The following is a 23,007-nucleotide window of genomic DNA, read 5'->3' as shown; positions in this document are numbered from 1 at the left end:
TGCGGCTGTGTATTGCTCCACGGTCCCCTCCGACATACCTGGGAGAGAAATTTGATCTTCTTTTTTCTCAATCCTTATGTCGGGAACTGGACTCCAGAGAGCACCTCTGATTCCCCAATATCAGGGGGAATTCCTGACTGCTTTTGGAAGCCTCCAAAATGCAGTCCTAACACCACAGCTGGCAGGTCCCTTCCAGCAGCTATCCTAGAAGAGACCTAATCGGACGCCATGCCAAACCAGAAGTGTTCTTGGCTGGTTTAGATCTTACTTGTCTGGCAGATCTTTTGCAGTAGTTGCAGGAGGTCAGACTTCTTCTCCTGTTCCCTTATCTGTTGGAGTTCCCCGGGGCTCTGTTCTGGGTCCCCTTCTGTTTTCTCTCTACACACTGTCCTTAGGAAAACTCATTAGCTCTCTTGGCTTTTCCTACCATCTGTACACCGATGACACCCAGTTGTATCTTTCCGCCCCTGACCTTTCTCCAAGGCTTGAACAGCAAGTTTCGTCTTGCCTCACAGCTGTCTCGCAGTGGATGCGCTATCGGCGTTTGAAGCTCAACATGTCCAAGACAGAGCTTCTTGTCTTTTCTCCTAAGCCCACCCTTCAACTCTCCTTTTCTGTCTCTGTGGACAACATTTCTATTCAACCAGTCCAGCAAGCCCACAGTCTTGGTTTTATCTTTGACTCTTCACTGTCGTGTATCCCTCAGATCCAGACCACAGCCAAGGCTTGTAGATTCTTTTTGTACAATATTGCCAAAATCCGACCAGATCTCTCCGCCTCTACTGCCAAGATCCTGGTCCATGCCCTAGTGGTCTCATGACTTGATTACTGTAATGTCCTCCTGGCTGGGCTTCCTCTTTCTCACCTCCGTCCTTTAATTTCTGTCCAGCATTCAGCTGCACGCATTATCACTTCCACCCACTGCTCTGACCACATCTCTCCTGTGTTGGCATCCCTTCACTGGCTCCCCCTCCCTTTCCGCATTCAGTATAAGCTCCTGCTGTTGATGTTTAAAGCCCTCCATGGACTGGCCCCTCCTTACTTATCAGACCTTATTTCTCCTCACCTTCTCACCAGGGCCCTCTGTTCTGGTAGTCAAGGTCTACTGTCTCAGCCCAGGATTTCCTCTGTCCCATCCCGGATTCGCCCCTTTTCACTTGCTGCCCCTCATTCCTGGAACCTTCTTCCCCCACAAGCAAGAGCCATCACTTCTTTAACCAGCTTCAAAACGGAGTTGAAAACCATCCTGTTCAGAGAAGCCTTCCCAGGCATTGCATAATTGTTGCTTACTACTTGATGTTCTTTTGGTGCCTGTTTATCAAACCATTTCCTGTATTGCTATGTACTGTATATGCATTATCCTACTTGAGAGTATGTATTTTCCCTGGAAAATGATTAACCATCCATTATGAAGTAAAGCCCTCCCTCCAGTCCATCTGCCTTGGTCCAGGCCTCAGAGGTAGAGAGGAACTGCTGGACCTCTTACCCTTTCCCTCCACCACTCCCTTCTCCTTCTGTGTCATATCTTTTTAGATTGTAAGCCCGAGGGCAGGGAACCATCTAACTAAAAAGACTGCATGTACAGCGCTGTGTACATTTACAGTGCTTCATAAATAAAGGTTAATAATAATAATAATAATAAACAAAAGTCTGCCGTTCACTTCTAGCAAAAATTTGCTAGTTTTACTTAATTGTAAACATAGCCAATGTTAATGATCAAAGTATAAATTGCTGTGCTATTTAGATAAGGGCTATTTTTGTACTGCAAAATGTTAGTCAATAATCAGATGAATGCTAGCCTTTTGAATGTGTATTTACATACATTTGCATGTGAAATCACTTACGTGGGTTTAAAAAACTGGAAATAGTTACCAATAAGAATATTTAAATAAGAGTAACAAAATTTGAAGGGATTTAAAATAGTTGGAGATTTATATGATTCAACAGGGGAACAAATGGAGGAAGAAGAATTAAGTATATTAATTAGAAATCAGTATGAGATTCAAATAAAAAGGATAATTACATTTTTAGATGAAATAAAACTGAATGTTTTAGATCAGAATGAATTGTTAGAATAAATAATTAAAAATTAAAAAGTGGAAAAAGATTAAAAAGGAAAATTGATAAGTGTGTTAATCTAATTTAGAATGATAGCAGGATTGACAGTGAACTGGGGAAAAGATTTATTGATACAGACAAAATTAAAATTTGGCTACAAGAAATTGTTAAAATTAAAAATACAAATGTAAAAGAAGAACAAATGAAAATGATTGGAAAATGGTACAGGATGTCACATCAATTAACATTTAAAAATCATAAATTCCAGTCAAAATGTTGGCATGGATGTGGAGCTAAGAGGATTTATATACCATATATACTCGACTTCATGTATAAGCCGAGGGCAGGTTTTAGTGCCAAAATTATGGATTTTTATATGACCCATGGAGAAGTCAAGGGTAAAACATAGGGGCATGTAACAAAGGATGTAAAGAATGGAACAAAGGAAAACAATGCTATAGAACAAAGAAACAGTGCCCTTGAGTTGGGAAGCCCAGGAGGGAGGGAGGGAGCAGCCGGGAAGGATGTGTGCATGTTCATCCTACCTTCCCCCCATGCTTTGGCCAGCTTGCTTCAGCTGTCCAAAGCACCAGGGGAAGAGGCATGTGCATGCACGTCCCTCCCACTTTTCCATGTTCTTTGGACGGCTTGCTTCAGCTGGCTAAAGCAATGCGGAAAGAGGAGCGTCCCTCCTGCCTTCTCACACACATTTGTGTTTTTTCCACTTTCGTGGGGGTCTTGGGTCTCTAACCCCCGTACAGACTGTACTAAGAAACTGATAACTCATTCCAGAAGTATATTTACTGTACTTGTTGAAGCCAATAAAAGGCCCCTAGTTACTGTCACTACTTGTGTATCTAAAAGGCTTTATACTGAACTCTTTTCCCCCTACAAGAAGACAGAAGGCCATTCCCCACAAAACAATGATTCCTCACAATCCAGCCAGCAACACATGTTACTTTGTATAGTTGTACATAATGCCCCACCTCTTGAAAAGCAGGGGAAACGGAGTGCGGTTGATTGTTGCAGATGTCAGGACAGGTCATCAGAATCCACCAGAATAGATAGGATGTCGCCCTTACATGTTCTACAGCCAGAAAAGCCCTGATTTTACTTACTATCACGGTCCAATGCCATAGCAAAATTGTGTTGTGCACAGCATCATAAAAAACAATTTATGGTACTAGATGAGGTGATGGGTATTCTGAATTTAGACATCCATGGTAACACAAGAAGCCCAATACAGTCCTAATTTTTCTAACTGCAAAAATTGGAAAGGGGAGGAAATAACTGAAACAGGGTAACAATTTAAAAGAATCATGACAGCAAGAGATGTCAAGAGACAGAAGGGAGAATAGAGTGCAAAACTACAAGGAGAAAAAAAAGAATTGTCTTCCTTTGGGATAATTGAGAAACTTCCTCTTACTTTATTTATAGGTGGATGACTGGAACAGATTGGGGATTCTGCTAGTGTACCATCCTCCCTGCTGCTCTACAGTCTCCCTTGCTGAGCTAGGCCGGGTGCTGTCAGGGGTAGTGTTGGAATCCCCCTGGCTTGTGATGCTGGGAGCCTTCAACATCCATGCTGAAGTTATACTGTTGGGAGTGGCTGAACACTTCATGTCCACCATGATAACCAGGAGTTTGTCCCAGGTTAGCATTCATGCTTCTGGTTATACCTAGACCTTGTTTTCTGTACAGGATGAGATTATAGTGACAACTGAGCTGTTCCATTGTCATGGACAGATCAGTTCTTGGTCATTTTTAGACTTGTTGGGACTCAGAACCTCTGTAGGGCTGGAGGATCCATTAAGGTCTGCCCTAGGAGGCTCAGGGATCTGGATAGATTTCTAATGTCTCCTGGAGAGCTTTCTGCTGTTTTGGCAGGCAAGCCTGTTGAAACCCTGGTCTCTGGGATAAAAAAATAACCAGGGTGGTGGACACAATCACTCCTGTTCCTTTTTCTCGAGTAGAGCTAAACCAACCTGGTTTTTTGAGGAGCTGGCAGCAATGAAATGAGTGAGATAGAGATTGGAGTGATACTGAAAGAAAGCTCAGAGCGAGTACAACTGGAAACATATTAATGTCTGTCTGAAGGCCTACAGTGGGGTACTAAGGGTAGAAAAAATGGTCTGGAATCTGTTACAGTCTAGCCCACAGGAGAATTTTTGCCACTCAACAACATGCTGCAAAGAATTTGCCCACCACTTTGCATGTAAAATTGCTTAGGTTCACTCTGACTTGGATGCTAGAGTTGATACATATCCGGTGGATGTATCCATTCCTTGGTTCCTGGATGTTGAGTATGGATGGATACTTTTGAATTTATGCAGCCTGAGGATGTGAACAAATTCCTTGGAGATGCATCAGCTATGTGTACTAGAGCAACAGGCCAAGGGGGCTGGCTGAATGAGTAAGGGGCGCGATTAATGCCTCTTTACTACAAGGCCTGTCCCAGCATGTCTGAAGAAAGGTGTTGTAAGACTGCTTAAAAAAAAACTTCCCTGGATCGTACTATACTCACTAATTATAGACCAGTTTCCAACATCCCATTCTTGGGAAGGTGCTTGAGCATGTGGTAGCTTCTCAGATCCAGGGGGTTCCTGGTTGAAACAGATTTTCTAGACACATTTCTATCTGGTTTCAGTCCTGGTTATGGAAAGAAGACAACTTTGGTTGCCTTGGTGGATGTTTTATTCAAGGAACTGGACAAGGGAGTGTGTCACTTTTGGTTTTGTTGGACCACTTAGCGGCTTTCAGTACCATCAACCTTGGTATCCTTCTGGGATGATGCTTGGAGGTACTGTTCTTCAGTGGTTTTGGTCTGTTCTTTCATAGAGGAGCACTCTCAGAGTGTGCTGCTAGAGGATTCCTGTTTGACTTCTTGGTCATTGGCCTGTGAAGTCCCCCAGGATTCTGCTTTGTCCCCTATGCTATTTAACATACACATGAAAATACTGGGAGAGATTTTTTGGAGTTTTGCAGTCAGGTCTTACCTGATGATACCCAATTCTAGTAGACCTTTCTATTTAATTCCAAGGAAGCTGTTTCTATGCTGCACAGATGCCTGGCAGTTGTAATAGACTGGACAAGGGCAAACAAATTGAAGTTTAATCCAGACAAAACAGTGGTGTTCCTGGTGTTCCTGGTCAGTTAAAAGACAGATTTAGAAATAGGGATTCAGCATGTGACACTCCCTCTGAAAACACTGGTTCACAGTTTGTTGGTACTTGTGGATTCAGTTCTATGCCTGGAGGTCCTGGTCTCACTGGTGGCCAGGAGTGCATTTGCATAGTTAAAACTAGTGTGTCATTGTGCTTCTTCCTGGATAAGGTGGATCTGGCCACAGTAACACATGCCTTGGTTACATCTCATTTGGATTGCTGCAATGCACTCTTTATGGGGCTGCCTTTGAAAAGTGTTCAGAAACTTCAGTTGGCCCAAAGAGCTTCACTGGCTGCTTGTCTGTTTCCGGGCACAATTCAGAGTGCTGGGAATGACCTATAAAGTCCTATATGGCTTGAGTCTGTTTTTATGACTCCCTCAGAGCTCTGTGGTTTTCTGGAGACATCTTTCTCTGTGTTCCACTACCTTCTGTTCATTTGATGGGAACAAGCCTTCTCAATGACTGCTCCCAGACTTTGGAAATCCCTTCCTGGGGGATCAGAATAGCCCCATTCACCTTCATTGTGGTCTCTGTGCCTCACACAAATGGGTTCTGCACCTGCACTGCACATGCTCCAACCCGCCAAGCTACCATCTCCATTTCTCCCTCCTGCTGACACAGCTAGTCTCCTCGGATCATTCTCGGGCTGAGTAGTTTTTTCTTTGTTCATTTCTTCATGTTTCTTCTTGCCATGGAGGTGCCCGGAAAGGTCGGAGTTTTATCTTCTCAAAGATTCTTCAAATGGACTGTACAAGTTATCTGCTTGGCTTATGAAGTGGCAAAATGCCCAATTCTGACAAGCTTATAGGCGTACTCTATTAGGGCAATTACCTCTCCAGCAGCTCTTATACACAGAATCTCCTTTTCTAACTTGGGTAAAACTGCTACTTAGTCTCAACCTTCAACGTTTATTCAACATTACCACTTGGACTATAGGTATAGGGTGGATGCTGGTTTTGGTTGCACTGTCCTTTCTTCTGTTCTTCAGTCACCTGACTCTCCTACCTTGGGTGAGCTTTACAGTAACCCATTTGTGTGAGGCACAGGGTCCATGATGAAAAAGAACATGCTGCTTACCTGTAACTGTGGTTCTTAGAGTGGTCATCTGTGCCCTCACACAATTCGCCCTACCACTCCTCTTTTTGACATCCCTGCTGTTTACGGCAGACTTCAAAACTGGGGAGATGGTATCTTGGAGGGCTGGAGTATTTGCGGTAGGCAATGGAGGTGGGATATTCCCACCAAGCTACTCAGCACTATAAATTTTCATAGGTGATCTCTGTGCAGGAATCCATTTGTATGAGGGCACAGATGACCATGCGATGAACCACAGTTACAGGAAAGGAACCTATTCTTCTTCTTCTTCCATCAGCAAATTAAAACATTTTGTATGCCATCAGGCTATTAGAAACAGACTAGGGTAGGCTTTAATGCTATGTGGTGCTGTTTTTAAGTCTTTTAAGTTTTTTGTTTAACTTTTTAACTAATTGTCTTTTTAAAATAATGTTTATATTTATACTTTTATTGAAGGTTTTGCATAGTTTTAATCTGTAGTGTGTTAAATATGATGTTAGCTATCTTGGGTCTCATTGAGAGAAAGGCAGAATTTAAATGAGGAGGAGGGGGGGGCTGAGAACCATATCTCCTGATTACAAGTGTGAGTTCTGTATGGCATTCTAGAGATAATAAGATACATTGGCACTCAGCCTGAGGTGTGATGGAACTCTGGAATGAACCAGAACTAGCACAATTGATGTAACAGTGAAAGTCATTACAGGGACTGGTGATGAAAAGCAGTGATTTATGTGGTGGTGGTGGTGATTAATAACTTTATTTATACAGTCCAAACCCTGTATCTGAGGGAATTGATTTCCAGACTTACCATGGATAGCGAGATCTGTGGATCATGGCAAATGCTCCGTTTCTGCCATAAGTTGACCATAGAGTCATGCTGGAGAACCTCCAAATGCCTAGAGAGACATATTTTTTGGTGTTGGATTGCAGAAGCATGTCTGCACTAAACAATGCAACCAGCAAATCTTGAGCTGGGAAAGGATGGGATTCTACTTTCACCTTTCCAATTGTATCCATGTCTACAGCAGGCAGGGTAAGCAGCTGCCCATAGAATTCCTTACTGGGCATGTGTGAACAGCAAAAGGGAGGGAAAAGGGGGAAATGAATAAGCTTGCTTCACCAGATATTCCAAGCATATTGAAAATTGTAGATCAAGAAGTCTGGATATAATAATGAAAATGATAAGAATAGAGGACGGTAAAAGAAAGTAACAAACAACTCTGGATGCATTTAAGAAGATTAATTCAATTGGTCTCTCTGAAAGGTTACAAATGGTTTTGTTTAGCAGCAATAGCAGCTTCATTTATATACCACTTCATACCGCGCTAAGCAGTGTCTAAATGGTTTACAGCTGTAAGCTAATGGCCCCCAACAAGCTGGGTACTAATTTTAGCGACCTCAGAAGGATGCAAGGTTCAATCCTTGCCCCTGCTAGGATTGAATTCACAACTTTGTGGTTTGTGAGTGAGTGGCTGGAGTACATGCATTTAACCACTGTGCCACCAGGGCTCTTTTATGCAAAGTTTATTTGATCTGGTTGTTTGATTTCCCACAAATGCCATTCATGTGAAATGAATGCCAATTCACAAGATGCCATTCTATCCCCAGTACTTTTCAATATCTACATGAAAGTGCTGGGAGAGCTCATCCAGAAGCAATGGGTGAGATGCTATCAGTATTCTGATAACACTCAAATATATTTCTCCATGCCTTTAAAAACAGCTACAGCTAAGGGTAGTGTGTCTCCCCTGAATGAATGCCTGGAGGAGGTAATGGGCCTTCAATGGGGTTACACTCTCCCTGAAAAGACTGTGCTTACAGCCTGGGAGTGCTTCTGGATCCAACACTCAAAATGACAGCTCAGATAAATGCAGTGCCCAGGAGTTGCTAGAGCTGGAGGACCTAAAAATGGTAGTGCACATGCTGGTATCCCAAAGGCTGGACTTCTGCATGCATTGTACATTGAGCTACATCTGTACCAAGTTCAGAAATTTCAATTAGTTCAAATCATGGCAGCTAGATTGGTTACTGGTCCATCTAGGAGTGATCATAGTACAGCGATATTCTCCTGACTGACAGTTAGTTTCTGGGCAAGGTAGAAAGTGTTGGTTATTTCCATTAAAGCTCTGCATGGTTTATGTCCAGGTTACATGCAGGATCACCTTCCTCCATATAATTTGTCCTGGGCACTCAAGTCCTCTGTGGGACATATGCTCTAGTCAGTCAGGACTAGGTTGGCAACTGTCACCCAGAGGACTTTTTCTTCAGCAACCCCTAGACTTTGGAAGAGATTTGAAAGCTGAATGGCAAGGCCTCAGGGTGGGAGGATTGCTAGTTAAATAGACACATATCCACCACACATTTCCTCCCACCCTGAGGCCTTGCCATTCAACAACAGATCAACAAGCAGATCAACATATAAATTACTTCCTCCCAACCAAGGGTCAAGTATATATATCCCACACACTTCCATGCCACCACCCTCTGAAGATGCCAGCCACAGATACAGGCAAAACGTCAGGAATCAATTCTTCCAGAACGCTGCCACATAGCCCAAAAAAACCACACAAAACTATCTTTAGAGGAGATTTTGGAGAGGTACAGAAAAGTACAATGGGAAAGAATCATCTTGCTTCTATATTCTGTTGTGATGCCAGCAGAAGTCTAGCATTAGATCCTGACTGCATTCTACTTCTGTGCTGTAAGAAGCTCAAGGCAGAGCTCTTTTAAATTAAATTTCTTTTGGATGTAAACACACTGGAGTTGTATGGTGTCTTTATAATACTTGCTTTACTTACACATATTCATGTGGAGTACAATAGAAGCAAACAGAATTCTTTTAGTGAAGAAAGTACTATTTTGTTTATGGAAGATGTTAGCCAACAGATATTATTAACAAGTGAAATCAGTGCTGGGTTCTCTTTCCTTTTCTTTCCCAGTTCAAAGGCTGTGAATTTAGGGGGCTTAACATTGATGGCTTTCCCTACTCATTTATCTTAACACTGACATCACTGGTGTTAGAAGAGGTCCACTTGGTAACTCGGCATCATTTTTAATCTTTCATGTCAGAATGAAGAGCAGGAATCACTGCAGGCATTTTGATTTGGCTTTGTTTCACGATGTGATTCTGAAGCAAAGTTAGAGGTAATATTTGTTCCTATCCTTGCTTTTTCACATTGTGTAGTATTCCTGGTGTTTTTAAATGCCAGACATGACCTAACTGTATTTTTACATTGAAAGTTAAGGAGACCACAGAATTATTCATAAGAGTCCAGAGAAAGTGATACACTTGGTCTTAATTAGACAAATTGCCTATTTGTTCTTAGTGTTTTGCCTAATTAAAAAATTGCATCCAGAAAGGTATATTTAAGTGATAAATAATCAAACTACATAGAAAAACAGTTTTTAAATAAAGTTGAAATGAAATCATTAGTAGAAAATATATGCTATTTCTTTATATAAATGATTTCATCGAGTGCTCTGTGTTTATCAGTAGTGTTGCAAGGCCTCATCTAGAAACCTAGGATTCTAGATAATGTAAACTGAATGTTTTAAAAAGCTGTTCCTCCCCAGTATCAGTATATCATGGCGCATACTAGATGTCAATGATATCTATTCTGGAACAGCCATTTTAAGAATGAAGGGGAAGAACTAGATGTTTGAGCAACTAGTGGGCAAAACAGACCGCCTCTTTGAGCCAGCTTTAGGGCAGTGTCTGAGCGCAGCATTCAGATGCCGCATGCTCCAATGATGCCCCAAAGCCAGTGTCACACTGACCACATGGGTGGTGGCTTTCCAGCATTCAACGGCACACTGCAGGAGTGTTGCAAAGCCTTCATGGTGGCAGAAAAGCTGGCTTTTTGCCAGCTCAAAAAAGAACAGCAGTTTGATGCTTCTTTTTGTACTGGCCAAAAGCCTGGTATGGGATCGCGGCTTGCAGTTGCCATGGCCCCAACCCAGTGTTCAAAGGAGTGGTGTCCAGCAGCCCATTTCGAGCGGTCTTTTTCATCCCTAAGATAACAAAATGTCACTTTCATGCATATTTATTTACATCTAGTTTATTGTGCTAATGCCACCACCACAGAAATATCAAAAGCACACTAGTCTTGTATGGCAGTGATGACTTACACCAAAGATAACGGATTGGTATCACATGATACCATGAACAAATGTAACTCTCAGAACTATTTTATCTAGCTCCATGTGCCCCTGCCATTTTTCAGGGCAGATATGGCTTTAAAATTGCTGAAACTTTTACTTGCATAAAAAGTACCAATAAATCTCCAGATGTATTTAACATAAAATTTATGATGTTTCTGTGTTATATGTTCCAAGTATCCATGTTGTTGTTTGTCCCTAATTACTATTGGGGCACTAAACCCAAAGAGCAACATTGATCTTGGCAGTGTGCCACAGGAAGAAAGTTCAGTGTTTCTGGCAGATTTGTGTATTGTTATTGGTACAGTAAGCAACAGGGGTTATTTACAGTCTCCATTCCTTCCTATAGATGGCAGCAAGATCTCAGCTGCTTTTGATACATGCAAGGATTGGTGAGAAATTTGTTCAGATTATATTTCAGGATGAATTTGTACTTCCTGAACCTAAATATAGAGTAGAACATGTTTAGGACATTTGAAAAGTACATGCAAAAAAGAGTGTAGTTTGAAAAATGTACACATACCACTTTTGTATGCAGACCAATCCAATAACACGTTTGAGACTAAGTGAAAGAAAGAAGCATTCCATCTCAGATCTCAGAACAGCAGTCCCTGATCAAAACAACTACAAAGGAAGGTTGGAAAGAGAAATAGTAGAATTGGAAAGTACAGTGGGCTCTTGGTATCTGCTGGGGTTTGTTTCCAAGACACCCCCCCCCTCTTTGTGGATACCAAAATCAGCAGATGCTCAATTCCCATTAAATGCAATGGCTAGAAATGGTGCCTCTTACATAAAATGACAAATCAATGTTTCCTTTTTTAAATTTATATCTATATTATACTATTTTCAAGTCATATCAAATTAATGAAAAATTTGATATGAATACTGTATATAAACTATAGGTTGACCTCATGTATAACTTGATGGCAGGTTTGGAGGCCAAAATAATGGATTTTGCCATGGCCCATGGATAAGTCGAGGATAAGACTTGGAGGCTTCAAGTAAAACTTCAGTGTATGTATGTGTACATGCAGCAACAGGGACTCTAATTGAGTATTTTTGCTTCAGCGTTACAGCCTTGGTTTCAGCAGCAGTGCGGATGGAAGAGGGACTGTTTGTTTAATGGCAATCAGTCACCCAGGACTGTTTCAAGAGAGAAAGAAACTGCACTCCTGACTGCATGGGAAATCTGAAAGAGCTGCTATCGCATTACTGTACAGACCCATAAATAAGTCAACCTGGGATTTTGGGATCAATTTTCGGACATAAATTTTTCAACTTATAGACGAGTATATATGGTAGATTGATTTAGATAAAGACAATTTAAATTCATTATTTCAAACAACAAGGGCTTCTTAATCAAAATGTAAATTTATTCTTCTTAATACTACTACTCATACAAATTGGTTTCTAGCAAGTATAATTAGAGTAGTGAGGCTGGGACATTTGCAAATATCTTAGTTTGTTCCTAGGCATAGAATAAAAGTAGGTGTCACCCTGACAGACAGTGTTAGTGGATGGCCCCTGGTGGTGGCTTGACATTATCAGCTTGTAATATAATTAGCTGTTATGTTGTTTGATGGTTTATATTGTCTTCTCATTACAGAAATAACCAGATTTTCATAAAGTAATCATAACGTCTGTTTCAAAACATATTTAGATTAAATTTAAAAAAGGTTATTTTGTTGAAAGATGCTAACTATAGCTGATTTTCAAAAATATATTTTAAGTCTTTTACAAAATAGTTTTAATGGATTTTTATGTACTTTGCACTGGGATAAAATAGAACATTGTGGCACCCATCATCTTTTTGTAGCATGATGATATTCTACACTGGGAAAGATGCTATTCAGTCTTTGTGTGTGTTCCTTGGGAAAGGGGAAATAACAGGTTTCTGTCACTGCATGCAGCCTGCTTGATTTATGCCTTCTGTGCTTGCATAATATGGGGTCAGTGATTGAAGATGAGCAGTGGTGAAGCTGCCAAGAATGTGATGAGACAATTTGTTAATGTTGCTATTCACCTCTTTTTTCTACAGTGCACCCACACCATATGCAGCTTTCAGATTATGCTGAAAGCTGCGTGACAAACAGGAAATGATGCACGTATCCGTAGCGCACTGCACTATGTGCACAAGCCCCATTATTTTCAATGAGGCTCAATCATATGCGGAATTTGCCTTATACGGGAGGGTCCGAAACGTATTACTTACTTACTTATTTGCTTTCTCGTTTGGTCTTTTGAGTACATGGGACCACAAAGATGTTATACTAATATGATCCTATTGCCTCAGGGATATTAAATGGTTCTGTCATATTGGAATAAGGCTTGTTCATGTGCATAGTCAATACTTCTGCCTAGCGCATTAAGAGCTAGTTTATAAATGCATGTTCTCCAGTGGCTTGTGGAACCCTTCAGAACTAGCTTTCAGGCAGTTTCAATGGGTATGGAGTGAGGATGGAAAGAAAATTCCATCATGTTAATATTGCTATGCAGTTCAACATGTATTTTAAGCCACCTATTGTATTTCTGTTCTAAGAAAAAACACGATAACAGTAAGCCCTTGTTATACGCTGGAATTTGGTTCCAAAATCCCCCATGGATAACAAAATCCATGGATGCTTAAGTCCCATTAAATATAATGACATAACAAAATGGTGTCCCTTAAAAAATGGAAAATCAAGGTTTGATATTGGAAATTTATACTTTTTAAAAAACATTTTCAAACCATGGATGCTTGAATCTGTGTATAAAAAATCTGTGTATAAGAAGGGCCGACTACATTTATTGTCTCATTTGTCTTAGTATTTATATTATTATTTTTTTAGGTCTCTGGATATTTCATAACAGCTAAAAATAAGTGCACGTCACGTTTGGATAGTGCTGGCAGCCTGGAACTAACTACTGTGATTTCAGTTTAGGTAATGTTTATTTTTTTCTTGTTTTCCTCACTGATAAGGCTTGTATTTTGCTTTAATCTGGGAGTTACTTCCATTGAACTCAGGAAGCCTTTTTTTTTTTTTCCTGAGAAGACACATATAAGATAAACTTCAGCATTTCAGATTTAAAATGGGACATATGTGGCTGAGCAACATCAAAATATGGTCAAGATGGCAATGATTGTTAAGGAGGGGAAACACCCAAGGCTCAAAAGTTTGTTTTTGTTTAGGCCTACTGAGAAAGACAAGATTTTCTCCTCTCCTCTTCTCCCTTTTCCTTACCCCCCTGCTGTGTTGATTAAATGAAAATATTCTCCCCCTCCCCATGGATTTTTCTCTTCCCGGTGTTATCTAATAATATGAATTGTGGTATCACAATTATCTGTGCATTCTAGTTTTATTTGTCGATACCCTGAAACACTTTAATTTTTAAATATTTGTGAAAAATCTGATATAGTTTAATGGTGCTGATGAATCTAAATAAATTCAACAATCACCTTCTACTGTATTTATGTTAAGACATGTAGTTTGTTCACGTCTTGTATGCAGATAGTTACTTTTGTTTCTTTTTGTTTCTTTCTTGGCAGATCCATAATGAGCACACTGATGCAAGATAAAGATAGTGAACAACTATAAAATGCCCAGATTTGGGTCAGCAAAAGTAGTTCAGATTCAAAATTCTGACAGCGATAGCACCATGGTGGAGAAACCAACTGGAAGAAAGGTATAAAGAGAAATGTGATGAAGATATTTATAGTGTAGCTAGGCTAATTCATGGAATCATGTGACATGCCTGCCTGAAAAAAGATTATATAGTGTATGAAAATATAGTATATTGTGGTCCCAAACAGAACTGTAGGAGGAATTTGCTAAAATAATTATTCTCCTGGTCTAATGAGCTTCTGTCCAGTGTTTTGAGTCCTTATAAACTGATGGAAATACTACGTCTTACAGCATTTCATCACTTTATGTCTAATAGCTGTTCAGATTATCTGTTTGAAAGGGTTTGATGTTGATGAAGACTAGATTTGAGCTGCATTAAATTGTATTTTCTGAAATTTAGATGGATTCTTTGTAGATGGTGTATTCTTTTCAGTAAAATTCATTGCATTACATGACATGATATTTACTTCATTCTTTCAATAAGATTTTAATGAGAGATGTTAACTGGTAAAATAGGCATTAATAGATGTAATCAGTTTCACTTATATTTAACTATATTTTGATATTATCGAAAGATAAAGGTATCAAGGAAGTTAGTCAACTTAGAACTTAGTAAACAAGTATTGACAAGTTGATTTTGAAGAAGGCTGCTTTGCAGCTGCTTTTTAGAGCCTTATCACAGAGTAGTGGCTTTCTCTGTGTCTTACCACATGCTTCAGTTCAGGAGACAGTTGTAAAAGTGTGTCTTTTGTCAAACAGATTTTTCCAGTTAGAAAGAAGATGTGCTTTTATAGCTCTCTCCTGCAGGAAGAGAATTGAAGCACTACAACTTTTTGCAGCAAGGCCTAGAGAAAACCACTACACTCTGGCTTCATTTCTGCTTGTGATAAGGCTTTTAGCTGTACTTGCTGTCCTTTGCTTTTCATTGACTTATCAAAGGGCTAGCCTTCAAATTAAGGAAGGTGAGGCAGCTACAAAAGGAATAGGAACCTAAGCAGGAGTTAGATTGTTTTCCCTCAATCATTTTTTCCCCATAGCAAAACATCATGATTGTAATATAAAAGAAATAGGATTAAAAGATAATGCAAAGAAAATAGTTCTTGATTTCTGTGGAGAGACAGTTTAATCTGCTCTCATCAGACTGGCTCACCAAAGCACTGTTCATCACTAATTGCTATCTGCACTGAAAACAGGAAGCGATGAAATGCATTGATAGAGCAATATTATACACATCTATTATTGGTAATCTTATTCAGGACTTATGTCTGAGTAAATATTAAAGTGTCCTGCCATAGTGGAGTTCGCTGCCAGATAGTATAGCTAGTTATGATTTATGGCATTGTAGTTTTTAAAAATTCTGTTCTCAACTCACTAAAAGTTGTGGTGCTGCAGCACTAAAAAATTAATTGTTGGAACAACCTATTTTCTGGTTATACTACTAAAACAAGTCCAGTCAGCCCTTCACTTTCACAGAGGTTAGGAGATCCCCCCCCCCCGAAAATTGGAAAAACCTTGCATATCTATGCTCTTCCCCAAATACACAGCCACTGGTGGCTGACCGTTCCCTCACCCTACCTCTTCTCTGGCCAAAACCCCCAGTGCCAGTCTCCTGTATTTATAGACAGAAGTAGCAGTTGCAGCCTCTGCAACCACCAGATAAATGGAGGGACTCCCATTTCTCACAACAATATAACATAGAGAAGGGTTCTTTAACCCCATAGGTAAAATTCCTTTGGCCCTAATAGGATTTTTGTCATCTTCTGACCCATCTCCAAGATGTGGTATCAGATGGGGACTAAACAGGCCTTCCCTGCTTCCCTGCCAGCAGCCCCAGAGCCAAACTCCTGGTTTTACCAGAATCTTTCTTCTTTCCTCTTATTACTGCCAGAAGCCTCAGCACCCCTTCTTTTATATGGGATGTGCTGAAGGATCCTGGTAGAACTGAGAAGCTGGCACTGCAGCTGCTGGCAGGGAAGAGGGGAAGGAGAACAAAGGGATAGGGAGGATGATCTGGTGGTTGCAGCAGCTGCTATTGCTACTCCTTTTCACTTTAACTCCTTTAACTTGGCTAGTTCTTTCCTAAATTGGCAAGGGAAAGTTTCTGTGTTGCTGGGGAGGGGAGAGGATAATTTATCACTGTGGTCCTCAATAGGACCGATCCAGCTCAGCAGGAATGAAGGGGAACCCAGAGAACCATAACATGGTGTCAGAACCATAACATATTTTTTATTTCCAGAAATTTTCTGTGCCACTAAAGTGATCATCTTTGAAAGTGGGACCAGCCCCAAATGAGAACCACATAACACAGTGGAGGAAATCTCAAGAACAAAGCCCTATTCCCTTCTTGCCTCCACCTTGGGTGAAGCTTAAAACAGATCCTTTCTAAGAGTAGTTGAACCGCTGAACAAGTGCACTCTGTAGATAGGTGTTGCGTAAATACTGCAACATTGTATTGTGGGTCCCACTTGTGTAGTTGTACTGCATTGTTGTAACTGTCACTGAAGTATATGTGTACATGATATGATACTGTGGGCCCTCCAGGTCTGTGAATTCCACCAAGTGTGCATCAATCATCCCATGTTATTAAATTGTGATAATGTAAATGCAAACACCTTGAAGCATCCGTTTAATAATATGGGACTTGAACATCCGGGAGGTTTTGTATTCACATGGCACCCTGGAATCAAATCTGCATGGATGCAGTTGGGCCCACTGTACATTACTCATGTCTTGTTAAAGTACAGGTGGACTGATCCTTCAGCCTACCTAGAATGATAGTTCACCTCTCATCTATCAACCTCTCATTTTCAGCCTCAGAGTTTAGTGGTAGGCTTTTACTGTTTAGTTGAAACCTTCTAGTCTGGGGCTGCTGGGTTGCCAATTGTTGTACATGATTTCAATTTCAATTCAATAAGCATTTTGGACTCAGTATATATGTGGGTATATACTTCTTCCATCTAAGGTAAAAAAAAGAGCCTATTGGTTTGTGACAAGTTGGATGCAATTTTCCTAGGATCAGAGGCATCACTAGGGGGTTCAGGGGCCATGCCAGGTGACACCCTAAGGTGAGGTGACATCGCAGCTCCCCAGACAGCTGCCTTTTAGCAGAAACAAGCTGTTGTGCTTGCATGCATCCCTTTAAAATGCTGAAAAGATGGTGTGAGTGGTCTGAGGCTCAGTAGAACGAGAAAGCAGAAGCCCCAGATTTTAACAATATTTTCAATTTTAATTTTTTTCTTTAAAAACGTCACATCTTATAAAATTTTCACTTTAACCACATGAAACTATATACATGTAAATATATTTATGCTGTGTGCATAATATTGTAATTTAAAGATATACCTTTGATGTTGTTGTTTATATCACAACTATTACTATTACATTCCATGATATATGGCAATTACAATTTATGAGTAACATTCATACAAAAACTTTACTAAGGATTCTCTATGGGAGGGTGACACCATGAGTTACTGCACTGGGTGACACTAACCCTAGTGACACCACTGCCTGGTACTGAAGCTCTTTCATGTCCATTCATGACTCAAATAGTTTGGATTCAATTCATGATTAGAGTAGTATTTCATATATGCTCAGAGGTTTCAACATACATAGTGGAACCATTCTTTTGGGAGCAGTTCGGGAATTCATGGCAATCATACGTCTGTTCCAGTAGGTATTTGACCTTCATCATTCAACAGGGTGAACTTTAGATCTAGTTTTCTGTGTTGAGTGGAATTGTGGTGATCTAGGTATGTAGAACTTTCTGTACATCTGTTGCTATCACTACCTCATAGAGTTGCAACTTACTCAGTTTTACTTTAAAAATCAGTTTTGTTTTAACCTCTGTGTTTAAAATCGTGTGTGCAGTTCAAATTTAGAACTGTGCTTATTTTATTTAATGTGACCATTTTAACGGCTTTTGCTACTGTTCATTTCATAGCAGTGATTTTCATAAGCTAAACTATGCTTTAAAAAAATTTACAGAGTGCAAATTACATTTAATCTGTGCTGTAATCCCTACATACTATTTCTACAATTTTCAACTTGGTAAACATCTTAGATGTTTGGAACACTGTATCCTTCCCTGCTAAATTGTTTTGGCGATTGGATGTACATCTATCCATGATGTCCCAGCATCCCAAATTTGAAGAAGATGGCTTTCTACTACTTCAGTGGACAGCTGTCACATTCAAAGTACTTCTGCATCTGGCAGGTGCTTCAAATGAAGCAATATGAGATTACCAAGAAATTTGTACAAAAGCCTTCCAGGAAAACAACAATATCCTCTATGCTCTTAAATAATGTTTCAGATGCCCTTTTCTGAGTTAGTAGTCTTATAAAAAATTGCAGGACTTAGGTACTCCAGAGAACCACCCTGCAACACTAAACAAGAGAGAGCTTGCTAAACTGGAAGGGATGTTGCTGGTTAAGCACCACATAACATGCCAGCCTATCAAGTCATTTTCTCCCAAAGTCTAGACTAAAGTAGAATGGGGTAGGAGGGTCAGGGCATGATAGGAATAGTGAGATGAAAAAACCAATTATGGGAAGAAGTGTTTTGGCCATTTCTTAAATAGATGGTTAAGTTGAGAATATCTGCCCAGTTAACCCTTTCTTGGCTAAAATAGTGGGTTGTCTAGTTTGAGAAATGAGTGAGAGCTAAACCGTTATCCAACAAGCTAGTGTATTTCTTTATTTCTAACTCTCTCTCTCTGTGTGTGTGTGTGTGTGTGTGTGTGTGTGTAGAAAGCTAGTATTGTCTTTACATGAAAGTGCATTTGTAATTTATATTGTGAAGCAAGCTTTAACTTTATACCTACTGAGATGTAGGGCAGGAAAGAAGCAAACAGTTTTCTAGAGTGTCTGATTGGTATAACTGAAGAATACCTCCATGCTTATTTGAACTGATTCATTACTTCCCCCTAATTTTTGCTTCTGAGTTCAATAAAATATATAAATATGTACTGACTGCACTTGACTTCTTTTGTGCCTAGTCTTATTTTTTTCATTAAAAATGTGATTTTCTATGGCTTTCAACATTTCTGCTCTTACTCTAGGTTAGTTTTGTACAGTGTCAATTACTTTGCTTTATTTTCTTCCTAAAGTGTGGAAAAACCAGAGAATGCTAGCTTCTTTAGCATTCTATTACTACAGTGCTCTATATTTACAGGGGATCTCTTGTAAAACCTAGTAATCCTAAATCACTGTAATCTGAGAAACAGATTAGAGGAAAAACTCTGCTATTTGACAGTTGAGGTTTTTCTGTAGAATATGTTTATTTTTATTTTTAAAAATCACTGTTAGTAGTTTTACGTAAACATTGTACTTATAACATAGTATACTTTCTGTTTACATCAGAGCAAGGACAAGATTGCCTCCTACAGCAAAACTGCAAAAGTGGATAGGAGTGATGTGGGAAAGGAGATGAAAGAAAAGTCTTCCATGAAACGTAAACTTCAATTTAATGTTAGCCCATCCAGAAATGAAGATCGAAATTCAGACACAGGTAGAGCCCTTTTTATTTTATTTTTCTCTGTCATACCTTTGACTAGTTTGTTATAGTGATCTGTCACAAAAAAAGCAAAGTAATAGTGAAATGCTTGCTTATATGCCATTCATCAGTCATAAATAGAGCAAGCAAATTGTCTTACATTGTGAGGGACCTACTAAACAATTTCAGGCTTTATAGTTCTTAGCTAGTCTTCCTGGTTCACATGGACTTTATGGTCAATCTATATAATACCTGATCACAGTGTCCTATGTAGAGGCATCTGCCACTGCTTTTATAATTTAAGCACTTAAATAAATTTCGTAATCATTCCCATACATGATCTGTGATCAGAAAAAGAGAACCAAATGAGCAAAAACTACAGACAGATATTTTAACATAAATTAATTACTATATGAATACAAAGGGCACAATTCACACACATCATTAACACCTGTGTATTCCATTGATGTAAACGAAACTTACACACAAGCTTAAACCTCTCACCTGTAGTCATTGGGATTTAATCGTGCTCAGAGATTTCTTTGACTACTGAAAGAATTTGCATTGCGCTACTAAAATCATGCAAATAACAATGCCACTTATTCTGAACTTTTAAAAAAGTCAGTGCTTTTTAGATTTTGACCAACTCCCTGCCCATGAGCTATTAAAGAACCATCTTTGATTATTAAGTTCATGGCCTAATTTTTTGGCTGAAATATTATTATGAACTTTGTTTTGCTGTGTCTTTGATCAGTATCTTAATAAAATATGTAGAACTCAGTACAGCCTCCGTATATTTACAAAACATTGTTGAAAGGCATTTGATCCCTTGTTGACTGACTAGCTGCTCACATGAGATGGTACTACACAATAGTATGGATCTTCCAAATCACTTTTGTGTGAGATTATAATTCACAATTAAGAAATTTCATTCAAAGGATTCATCTGTATGATTATTCCATCACCTCACCATAGCATATTTAACACTGCCTAGAGCATGTTCTGGAAGTACTATATGTGGAAGCTGCTGAGAGAATCATGAGAATTAGTAACATGGTATTTACCATGTTTGTTTTCTCTCCTGAAAACACCTTCATCGACAGGGTGTCTATAAGGACAACCAGTATGGTTTTAACTCCAGCTCAGAAAGCAAGTACTTTGGTAAGTTTATAAACATTTAGCATCCAGAAAGACTTGGAACTGAGACAACACTATAAATACCATCACCTGAGAACAACACTAGGGACTGGCCACCAGGTATTCTGGTTGTTGGGATCAAATGAAAGCTTTTCCAGAAAAGATTCAAACAATCCCTTAGAGGCACCAAGGAAGTATCCACTGTTTCTCCATCCAGTTGTCAGTAACTTACTAACATTTTTAAGTAGTCAAGAACAGCAAATATCAAGAGCACACAAGGTCAGTTTCATATAAGCTTCCAGTCCTCATCCAAAGATTGCATACCTGTTGTTCGTTACCTCTTCCATGTTCTACAGAGCATAGTATCATTGTGGGCCACCTAACTGGAATGGAATTAGATATTATTGGCCTGGTATATACTGCCAGGACACGACGTCCTGGCAGCGATAGTAGGACTCGGGACCACACACCAACTCCATGGTCATGAGCCCTATTACGTGTGGGCGGCACCATTACAGCACCATCCCACTCACATGGGGGGGTGTGCATGACATGTGAGCTTCACAGCGCCCACAGATCATGCAGAGGAAGAGATGCTGTAAGGGCAGCCCTTACGATGTCCCAAAAAGAGCCGTTCTAGACGGCTCCTTTTTTGGTTCGCAGCATTGGTGGGCAGTTTGGTTGCTACGGCAGTGCTGCAGACCAAAAACAGGTGCCTACAGACTGCCCTGAAAGGGGTGGTCTATACTGCCCCATTGTTTTGAGGTTGCTCGTGTTCATCCTAGTGCCTAGAACAAGTTCCAGGGAAACAGGTATAATGCTTCATAGTCATTATTATACAAAGCACCATCCTGTCTCTAAGGTTTTTTTTTAATACAGTCCGTCCTCCGCGTAAGGCAAATTCCGCCTATGCTCGAGCCCCATTGGAAACAATGGGGCTCGTGCACGGCAGCGCAGGAGCACGTGGGGCGCAACGGGCGCACGCGCTCATTCAATTGAATGGGACGTGCCGCCCCTTCCGCCCTGCGCACCCCGTGGCTTGAGCGCGTATGCTCAAGGCCACGTATGGTGCTCCAGTGTATGGCGCGGGCGCGCTGTATGTACGTAATATTTCAGCAAGGAGTCATCAGAGATTTGGACTAGGATATTACCAATAAGCTCTGTGTCTTACTTGCACCTGGACTGGTATGAAAGCCCTTGTTCTGGCAGGCCTTTTGGTATCTGGAAGGAATTTTGGATTGGCTGAGAGAGGTAGTGAAGTTTGATTCAGACAACTGTGATCTGCTGCAGGCCAAAATTCTGATTACCAAGGAATAGGTCTGTAAAGTCTTTTTGATGGCAATCTGTTTCCACTGTAGTAGAAGGCTTGCACTGTTTGGGTACTCCTGAGCCCAGTAATACTTCTACAGTAAGTGCTTTTAAGTAATGTCTTGTATGTCAGCCATGCTCTTTCCTGGGGAAGAAGGGATGGTGGTGTCTGGCTTCTCATTCATTTATACCTTGTCACCTCAAGTTTATCATAATGTACCCTATGTGAGGCTGCCTTTGAAGACAATTCAGAAGATTCCCATGGTCCAGAATTGACCCACCAGAGTTTTGACTGGAGTTTATAGATTGGATCGTATCTTTTATCAGCTTCACAAACCACTAGTTTGCTTCCAAGATCAATTTAGGATGCCAGTCCAATTCTTCAAAATTAAAACAGCCTGGAACAAAATCATCACAATTTCTTCCAGCCATTTGATTCCTCCTAAGTTATCTCTTTCCTCTAAAGCCCTTCTTCAGCTCCTCAGACCATTCATTGTATGATGGCTGTGGGCTCAGAAGAGGACCTTTTCAGTTATAGCATATTGTTTTCTGAATCTTACTAGTTAGTCTCAATTAGACCCCACAGATCAGTTGTTGAATCAACACTTTGTAAATCACATTGATTCAGCATTACTCTAGATGAAACTAATAGAATTCAGGCCAAAGTCAGCAGCAGTATTATGATAAGTACACCTGAAATTTGATCTTGTGCTGCTAGAGTTTTAAATGAACAGTAAAGGTGGCTTTACTTTAGCAAGTTGTTGTTGCTGCTGCTGCTACTACTACTACTACTACTACTACTACTACTATTACTATTAATATTATTTTATAATACTGTTTTAAAGTATATTTGACTGGTTCTTTTGTCTCCAGTGCATTCTTTTTTAGTTTTCTAAGTTTGGGCTGTAATTTGCTATGTTACAGTAGGCCCTCCATATCCATGACTTGCCATCTGCAGATTCCAACATCAGCAGACAGCAAGCCCATTGGGGGGGGGGAGGAGAAAGAAG

At 40.0% G+C, this 23,007-nt stretch overlaps 1 protein-coding gene across 7 annotated transcripts in view; it reads left to right on the top strand.

Annotated features, from left to right (window-relative positions):
• The window catches only part of ANKRD12 (ankyrin repeat domain 12), a 68,132-nt gene that overhangs the window by 12,960 nt on the left and 32,165 nt on the right, over positions 1–23,007 (top strand). For 3 of the 7 annotated variants that reach the window (XM_089517045.1, XM_089517042.1, XM_089517044.1), the window contains exons 2-4: positions 13,285–13,377; positions 13,983–14,119; positions 19,420–19,567. In XM_089517045.1, the coding sequence (XP_089373171.1) occupies positions 14,033–14,119; positions 19,420–19,567 (235 nt within the window). In that variant the 5' untranslated portion in view covers positions 13,285–13,377; positions 13,983–14,032. Of the gene's footprint in view, positions 1–3,692; positions 3,712–13,284; positions 13,378–13,982; positions 14,120–17,731; positions 17,811–19,419; positions 19,568–23,007 lie in introns of those variants that run through there. The other 4 variants (XM_089517043.1, XM_089517046.1, XM_089517047.1 and 1 more) reach the window with 4 other exon arrangements.

Source organism: Sceloporus occidentalis, unplaced genomic scaffold, assembly GCF_023333645.1.
Source record: "Sceloporus occidentalis isolate IW3139 unplaced genomic scaffold, rSceOcc1.0.p SCAF_3, whole genome shotgun sequence".
Classification (NCBI taxonomy): Eukaryota; Metazoa; Chordata; class Lepidosauria; order Squamata; family Phrynosomatidae; genus Sceloporus; species Sceloporus occidentalis.
This window is presented reverse-complemented; position numbering and strand designations above follow the sequence as displayed.